The sequence below is a fragment of the Mytilus trossulus genome, chromosome 7 (assembly GCF_036588685.1).
Source record: "Mytilus trossulus isolate FHL-02 chromosome 7, PNRI_Mtr1.1.1.hap1, whole genome shotgun sequence".
Lineage (NCBI taxonomy): Eukaryota > Metazoa > Mollusca > Bivalvia > Mytilida > Mytilidae > Mytilus > Mytilus trossulus.
Genome location: NC_086379.1, coordinates 68176612 through 68185820, shown reverse-complemented (window position 1 = coordinate 68185820; position 9209 = coordinate 68176612). Strand labels below are relative to the sequence as shown.

Sequence of the window (9209 nt, the reverse complement as noted above, 5' to 3'; positions counted from 1 at the left end):
ATACAGCCCTCGGACGTTAATCGGCATGACACTCCCCATAATAGACAATGGTTTTGGAGGCATGTTAACGCGGGTACGCCAACTACTACGTCTCTCTGTACGGCATGGATTGGTTTCTGTCATCTTAAGTAGTAAGTCGTTGAACATCTAACTGTAAACCCTCATCGAAGATAGCGGGTAAAGGAGAGCTGACCCAGCACGTCCGTTCAGCTGTAAGGACTGAGACGTGACTGTGATTGAACTCATACCACTTCTTCTTATATATATACACAAGATATCCTTTTTATTATTGTGATACTCATTTAGACTCATTATTTTCATTTATAAAATCTTCACAATAATTTATGAATTTACACTATTTCTATATTGTTGAATGGACTTTGATTTGGAAAAAAGGTCAATTGACCTTGATTTTAGACCTGAATTTTGAGTCAATAAACACAAAAGCAATCCGAATTTTATGTGTTTTTTAATTGATCTTTAGAAGCACCAACAAAGCAATGAAGAGTGGATGTTTTTGGAACAGTTACTATTGTAATGTGGTGAAAATTAGTCTAGCCCTGGTGTCAGGTCATTTTTTTGGTGGCTTAAGATATCAACCATAACTTTGAGAGATTATTAATATACAATTTATCACATGTAATGTAGCATTGACATTTGACACATTTTTTAGATTATTTTTGTGAATTTTGTGTGCATTCAAATTTGTATTAGTATTCCAACCTTTCAACTAGAACATGTATATAACAATGTGGTAAAATTCGTCAATTTTTAAAAGGAAGTGAAAACGATATCATTTCCTCAAGGTTTATTAGCAACTGGCGGTTTACAGGATTAAACAGAAGTCTTTTATTGCAATTGTGTCCAGAATTAAAATTTTAGGCACCCCGGTAACTGCAGCAGACATATTACTAACTCAGCTGCAACTGATGCTAAAAGTATTTGTACCTTTTCTACTATTGTGATAATTTCTGTTGGAAATGACATAAAAACTAGCAAGTCAGTATCAAGCAATATCTTTATTTATAGCTTTGATTGGCCGTCTTTCATACACACATACCATAATAAAATAAATATAATTTCAAAGTGCTTTTAAATCCATGTAAACTATTACACCTGTTTTTTTAACAATAAATTGTATGGCACATAATGGTAAAACTGATTAGGAGAAAAAGAGTCCACAAACTAAACCTTGCAAATTAATTCCACGAGTATATCTATACAAGCACTAATAATGTGTTTGTTAAAAATAGATATTTGTCAAATACAGAAATGTATATCTGATGTGAAACTGTGAACAGTACTCTTGATCTGCTCATTTCCAATTTACCTTTTTAATTTAATGACTATTTATAAAACATATTTAATACATCCTGTAATAAAATACTATTGAATGAATTTAATCGATATAATTATTTGGTCTAATACCAACATGATTATATAATTGTACTATTTGTCACATGATTGTATGTTTGGTCACATGATTGTATGTTTGGTCACATGATTGTATTGATGATCAAATGACTGTACTCTTGATCACATGATAGTATTCTTGATAACTCTTTACAGCAAGAAACCCTAATTAATCTATTGCTCCTATTCAAAAAGTAATAATTTATGGAAATACATTATATTCAATTGTCCATAATTCATTAACAACTTGATCCTGTCTATTCCAACCACAGCATTCAGTCAAAATTGAGACAATTTGAAGTTTTGGAGGTACATTCAAAAGCCAGATTTAATTTTTCTTTGTTATGACATTGCGTTGGGAAAATACTTTGTGTTGATATGTTAAAATCATGTTTTTCTTGATTAGAATTAAGTTCCATTTGTGCCAATTTTCCTTCGGTATTACCTCAAATCTTATATAGTTCTATGGAATTCAAACAATAAAGGTTCTTATCTCTTTATAGTCAATGCCTATTTTTGTAGGTCATTTAGAAATAAAATTCACATAAATATCAGATGGTAGCCAAAAGAGAAATCATCAATTTCAGTAAAAATGAGTACATTTCAGAATATACATTCATATTATCTCCCTTGTGTTTGCATAATTATCTCCCTTGTTCCAAAGAATAGCATTTTCTACCTTAAACATTCAATATACAATCTGCACACAGATTAACTGGAAAATTATATATTGATGTCATGTTACAAATAATTGTATAAACAGAAACTATAAATCACATTTTTACATAAATTATACAAGTTTTCTATGGCAACAGAAAAATAGTAAGAACCTAATTTCCTAATTTTGTAAAACACTAACAGTTGATAGACCACTGGAACAGTCTTGTAAACATTCCATCTTATTAACTTTACAAATATTATTTTACATAATCACATAATTAGAAATAATTATAAGTAAAAATAACATATTAGCAATAGCACATCATAACTTTTTTTTATCAACTACATGTAGCAAAACAAGAGTAAAAAAATATAGTAATATAGATATAAAAAGTTAAGCATCTAGAAATGCATAGGTTAAAATAATATTTATATACATTGCATATGAATATAGGTAAGTGTTTTGTTCACTTTTTAACATCAATAACAATTTCTTAGACAGTCAATGAAGGGGAAAAAAGATTTTTTATCATATATAGTCAAGAACAACAACAATTACAATATCATAAATCATTACCAGTATATAACATGAAAGAACCTTTGGTGTGAAAACTCACAAACAAAAAAATATGGAAATAACCCAAAATGGTTTTGGTTTTCAAGATAAAAGACAATACATGTACTTGCATTTTACCCGTATGTTCTATTTTCAGCCTTAGTGGCCATGTTGGTTGACAGGCTATGACTGATGACTACAAATGATAGTTATAGGGCCAGGTGATCTAAAATACAGGTAGTATACCAATAAGAAGACATATCATTGAATATTTGTACAAATTAACCTTGCAAGTAATGGTCCCTCATATTAGATTTTTTTTTAAACATTTTTTTTAAAAACCTTCATCACAATTTGAGGAGGATCTGGTATTAAATGAATGAACTATCATGGAGTCTAGAATTTTTTTTTACATTCCTCCTGTAAACATGGTCCTGAATTCTATATTTTTCTGATTTTTAAACTCATTTGAAAGAGTTCCGAAATAAATGAAGGTGCTCGGAAGGAATGTGAGGTATAGCTCCCCCATAAAGTGTAATGTAATATGTTTTCTTGTCAACCTGTTTATACAAGGCAAAATCACGGGTCATGTTTCAAGTTAAAGTTTAGGTTTAAAGATTTAAAGATGCAGATATGGCCAAACCTAATCCCTGAGGCATCTTTTGTTAAAATTATTATCTATGACCTAAGGACCCAAGTTAGCAAAAATCATTTAAGGTGGTACGTAACACTACAGGGAGATAACTCTGTAAAATCAGCAGAACGTTTTAATGACGTTGTGTTGTTAAGGGAATATTAAGCTTCTCAATGATCAAAATAATTTTTTGTGAAACTGCTATATAACCAGTGTAAATTTTCTGATTAAACGGTTGGTTCAATTTTTTTGAAATTTTTATATTTTTGTCAAAAGTTCAAAGTAAATACTTTGTCAAAATTTTAAGAAAATTAAACGAGCCAAATTAATTTTAGTTCAGGTGTTTGGTACCACCTTAATAAGAATGAAACCTATACTTGATCGGTAACGTTTTTGACTATATTAAAAATTCTAATAAAGTAATTCAGGTTTTCCTATGGAAGGTTATCTAATTAGTAATTACAGGTCATGGTATACTATACAAATTGTTGAGGATTTACGGTATAATCATCCTGCTTCATGAGGAAAGGCAATAGAATCATTACCAGAAGGAACACAATAGAGGCACAAGGGCTAATATGTTACCCTCAGTCATATTCACAGTAATACAAACATAGGAACTAGCATTTTCAATATATACAATGTAAAGACAATCTTGAATTTTTGTACTTTCTTTGGTAAATATAGTTGTGGCTAAATTATATTTTTTTCCCTGTATTTTTATACTCCAGTGACATAAGCCATACATTATCCCTTAAGATACAATTAATATCACATACAAAAATTATCACAGATCCATTACTAATACTTACATAGTCATGCACAATGTACAATTTAACAGACTTTTATTTTATACCCATCACTTGAAACAAGACATTTATTAAGATATGCCATTCTAAACAGTGTCTATAATTTCTGTCATGAAGTTAAACAGGACCCAAGAATTACTTAGGGAAAAAGCATAGGACTTCTCTGGATTCCATATTAAGTTGTGGGAGACATATTTTCGTAGATTTCATGGGTTAACGTTCACCATGAATTCAAATATTTAGCGAAGTATGAATATTCTAAAAGTTTTGTAAGCAAACTTTTACAAAACAACAAAAACACAAACTCAACTGTTCCTTAATTCTCAAATATTGTAGATCCTCCGTAATCAGGCCAATGTGCTAAGTTCACTGTAAAGCACAGATGTCCTATTGTAAGAACTATGTAAATAATATACCCCTTTGATCTTAAGGCATAGGTAATACAAGAATAAGTCAGTAAAAGATCTTAACAAAAAATAAACTACTGATAATGGTGGAAAGTATGTAGTTGTGAAATCAATATATATATCAAAATTTACGAAAACAAAAATGACCAAATTTGTTTAGATATCAACAGTACTGTCTAGTAACATTATTACTGAGACGTACCCAGGATAATTCAAGTTTATCTTTTTCTCACATCTAACATTCAAAATCAACTACAACTAAAATCAGAAAAAAAAAATATACAATAACCTGATTCTAAAACTTAGTGGAGAAACAAAATAAGTGTGATGTCAAAATTACAAATATTTATGTCAGTATAACTTAGCATAAGACTAGCTTAATATATAAATGAAATTGACATTTCACTTATATTAAATCTTCTTTATTCACAGCTTCTTTTTGTTCTTAGAACTGGCTGCAATGTCTGATTTCAATCCAATAAACATGTGTTTAACTTGTTCCCAACTAGGCAGCGGCCATTCAAACTCATTAGGTACAATACCATCACATCTAGACTCAAAGAACGTGAATAAAGGAAACCAGATACGTGTTCTCTTTTTATCACGTAACATAAGTGAACGGTTATTGGCAAGAGTGTGGTAATATAGAAACATACGGGACGTGATGTAGAAAGCTACGAAAACATCTATGGAGTAATGCTCATGGGCTGCTAGAATGAAGAATAGTGCAAACATGTTGGCTACCCATGCTGAAGTATGGAGATAATACATCTTTCTTGGTGTGTCTGAAAAACAGAAAGGCAATATATTAAATAGTGTATTGTCATTCAATGATACTGTCAATTCAGAAATTATTGCATGCATTTACTATTGCGAAATTGTCATTTTAGACTTAAATGCTATTTCAATTTTTGGGATACTGAGAAAAAGCCAGTTTTTTTCATATAAAAAATTTCAAAATGTGAGTTTAAATTATTGTGATTATAAGGCTGTCGCATTTTCCCCAATAATAAAAGCATTGCCATAATTTATGAGTTTATAATCAACTTTTAAAATAGTTCATCCATAACAACACAAACTCAACCTGTAAATTATTACACCAATAAACCAACAATATAATGATAACTTACATTCAGTTATGAGAAAATTGAGCATAGTAACAAAAACTGTATGTCCACTGAACATATAATCTCCACATGTCCTAACACCTGACAGTGTCATACCTAGTCCTGTCCAGATTTCAAACGTTCTACGTAGTTTGGTCCATATATCTCCATAAAGCTTAAATGAATAGAACATAAATAATAACACTCATAGCCAGCATATTATCTCCTTGCAGTTAACATGACTAACAATGTTCATACTATTAATAGCCTATAGCATTCATAAAATTAACTGTTTTGTTTAAGATTGTTTACAAAATTGCTCTTTCAAAATTTCTATTTAGGAGCCTTCATGGGGGAATCCCAAGCAAATAGTGACAGTTGGCAGGTATGGGTTTTCGGTGAGGTTCTAAATGTATTTACTCAAGACTTTTCTTCATTGAAATGTTTTGTTATCATTGGTTAATATATCTCTGTTACCATAGCAACATACCTTTCCTTCACATTTCAGATGTGCACCTGGTACAGACAATGATGTAATCAACATACAAATACAACGTAGTATAAAAATGGTTCCTATCATGGAAAACATTCTTCTCATTAATATAAATCTGTAAAACAACAGTTTTCTTAATAATATAAACTTTAAAAACAAACAAATGTACTAAATCATTGAAAGGATTTTTTTTTAACTTGAGTGGAAAGAGGAAGTTTTTCCAACATACTTTGGATCTCATTGTGTAAATTCTTTGATACATTATTATTGAAAGATTTTTTTTTTATTGCTGTATTGATAAAGACAACTTGTCTAACCACCACTAAAATGTACATGTAGCAATGCTAATGTACATGTACCTGTCCCAAGTCAAGAATTTCATCATTCTCTTCTTCTTTCTTCTATTCAAAATGAAGTGTATGTTTCAAATAATAGATTGTGATAGCTGAATTTATCACAATGTTTGCAGACTGTCGGACAGAATGGGGAATTCTCATTGTTAAAGACTGTATGAAAAGCTCTATATGTCTACACACACTCAGACCATCAATAAAAAAGGTAACTTAGTTGGTTCTTTACTCAACTTCATATTATTTGATTTGGCTTTAGAACTTTTTTAATTTGCATACTATATATTCATGAGTCTTTTTAAGATGAAAAGCTGATCTGGAGTACAAACTTTTATGTCTACTAAGTATCTTTGATGAGTTTTTTCTATAGAATAAAATTAATACAATTTGGTTTGTGTTTAATTGCCATTTGTTTAGGAAAGACTTCTACATGTATACTACATAAACTTTTGTCTTTACCAAAATCTATCATATTTTTTTTTACAAACCTGTGTTTATGAAAGAATAATAAAACAATCCATGTTAATCCTAGTCCTAATGCAATAAGTTCACATGCTTTAAATGCCCATGATATATAGGGTACATTATCTAAGAATATATCTGGCAATGGAGGATATTTCTCTGTATCTGGTACCCTATCATGGACTATAACCATTACAAAGGAAGTCATTAAGAAAACTGTAAATACATAAACGAAACTTAAAGCAGTCTTCCATAGCTCTGGGTCCAAATTTTTGGAGAAATGGCCTTGTCTCAACTGTTGTGAAATTTCATTTAAGTCAACATAATCATTGTCTTCCAAGGATTCACTGCTATCCAAGCGTTCATAGTTTGGTGAAGATGATGACTGTTGGTATGACCTTGAGAGAGGTGTTGGTGTTTTCTGGAATGTTCTGGACCCATTTGGTTGAGGGCTTTGGTTACCATTACTCTGCAATTGTACTTTTCTAATGATAAGCATTAACCGCTTAATATCTCCTAAAACCGTCAACTGTAATGGTGGCTGTTTCAAGTCATTTTCTGTCAGAACCAGTAATGCTTCACCATTGATCTTATGCTCATCACAGAGTAACTTCTTGTATTTTTCAAAACCATTTTCTTTCAACCACTGACCAACTTGTTTACAATTCCATGTAACAGGATCAACCATCACTACAACAGATATAAATATGGTAAAACGACTTTCTTAGAAGTGGGTAATAATAGAAGTTTAACCCTTTCCTACATGGAATTTTTTTTTTACATGCTTGATTTGCATAGGATTTTTTCTTTATAATAAAATCCTCAGGTTTAAAGTATTAAGGCATTGCAAATTTTGTCATTTCATAAGGGCATGTTAAAGTTGATCATATTGGTTTTGGTCATTGTTGAAGGCCATACTGCAACCTATAGCGGTTTATTTCTATGTCATTTTATCCTATGTGGAGAGATGTATAAATGGTAATCATCTTCTGATTCTTATACATTGTATGTCCCCTTGAATTGGTATAAATAAAAAAAATAAACAACTTCATTTATAATAATGTTAATTAAAATAGGCCTACTGAAGCTAAGCTGCATCATTAAATAGTATATAAAAGGTTATGAGTCTCTAAATCTAATTATAATATAACCATGATAATGTGTATGGTATAAGTATATTTTTGATAAGCAATAAGTATGCAGAATAGTTTTGATAAGTCATAAGTATGCAGAATAGTTTTGATAAGTAATATGTAATACAGTATGCAGAATAGTTTTGATAAGTAATACGTATGCAGAATAGTTTTGATGAATAATAAGTATACAGAATATTTTTGATAAGTAATAAGTATGCAGAATAGTTTTGATTAGTAAATAAGTATGCAGAATAGTTTTGATAAGTAATAAGTATACAGAATAGTTATGATAAGTAATAAGTATACAGAATAGTTATGATTAGTAATACATATGCAGAATAGTTTTGATAAGTAATTATACACAGAATAGTTTTGATTAGCATGATTTACATCGGATTGGTTCTCTTTGATATACATGTATATTAATACTCAACTAAACTTTAATGCATTCTATTTTTGGCTTGCCTGTGACAAAAAATTACATAAGGACCTAAGAGCTACAGTTCCGCAGCCAAGTCTATGCTTGTCCAAATAATTATGACGTCTGGCAAGGCTAATTTTTTTTCTTTCTGGGATACATTCCTACAAAAATATGCCAGACATCATAATTTTTGGACTAAGTCTGTGCCAACTTATGGTCCTCTCCAACTCCCATTTGAGAAATTTTAATGCATGTATCTCATGACTCATGAATCTGATCATTTGATGAGGGATTGTAATTATATTTATACAGATGTTAACCTTGATCTTAAACTTCTTTGAACTATTGATGTTTTGCAATTTTACTTAGAACAAGCATTGGCAACAAGGCATGGACCTCGGACCCTATTTCTGGACTTTTGGAGTTATCTTCTCTTTCTTAAAATATAAATTAAATACTTCAAAATCCGTGCTCTGACCCAAATTGAGTTTGATAACAGAACTCGGCTATCAATTTTACATCATCAGAACGGAAATATATGTATTGTAAAACAACATAACACTACCTAAAAAATTCCATGTAGTCATAACTGAAAATTTGATGACCATAAGAAAAAAATTAAGAATGGCAGGTTTTCCACCACAGTCATGTACTTTTTAGACTTTCGTGCATTTTTTTTTATGCCGTTTCTTATGCAATTTCTATACTAAGGTTTATCAGAGACATACAATAATTGTATTATATGTCTCTGGGTTTATACAT

At 30.4% G+C, this 9209-nt stretch overlaps 1 protein-coding gene across 1 annotated transcript; it reads right to left on the bottom strand.

Moving 5' to 3' along the window:
- Window positions 1-1006: 1006 nt before the first annotated feature.
- Window positions 1007-8880, bottom strand: LOC134725652 (sphingomyelin synthase-related protein 1-like). The gene is made up of 5 exons (XM_063589642.1): window positions 8768-8880; window positions 6917-7580; window positions 6076-6193; window positions 5610-5760; window positions 1007-5264 (listed from the first exon to the last, which is right to left on the bottom strand). Exons 2-5 carry the CDS (start codon window positions 7576-7578, stop codon window positions 4906-4908), a joined length of 1290 nt encoding a protein of 429 aa, XP_063445712.1. The 5' UTR covers window positions 7579-7580; window positions 8768-8880; the 3' UTR covers window positions 1007-4905.
- Between the last annotated feature and the right edge of the window lie 329 nt (window positions 8881-9209).

Excerpts from the sequence above, each read along its gene's own strand:
- LOC134725652 (XM_063589642.1), bottom strand. The coding sequence starts at position 7,578 with ATGGTTGATCCTGTTACATGGAATTGTAAACAAGTTGGTCAGTGGTTG. Across the intron at positions 6,194-6,916 it reads TTATTCTTTCATAAACACAG|ATTTATATTAATGAGAAGAA; the intron begins GTTTGTAAAAAA and ends GTTGTTTTACAG. Across the intron at positions 5,265-5,609 it reads CAATTTTCTCATAACTGAAT|ACACACCAAGAAAGATGTAT; the intron begins GTAAGTTATCAT and ends TCTGTTTTTCAG.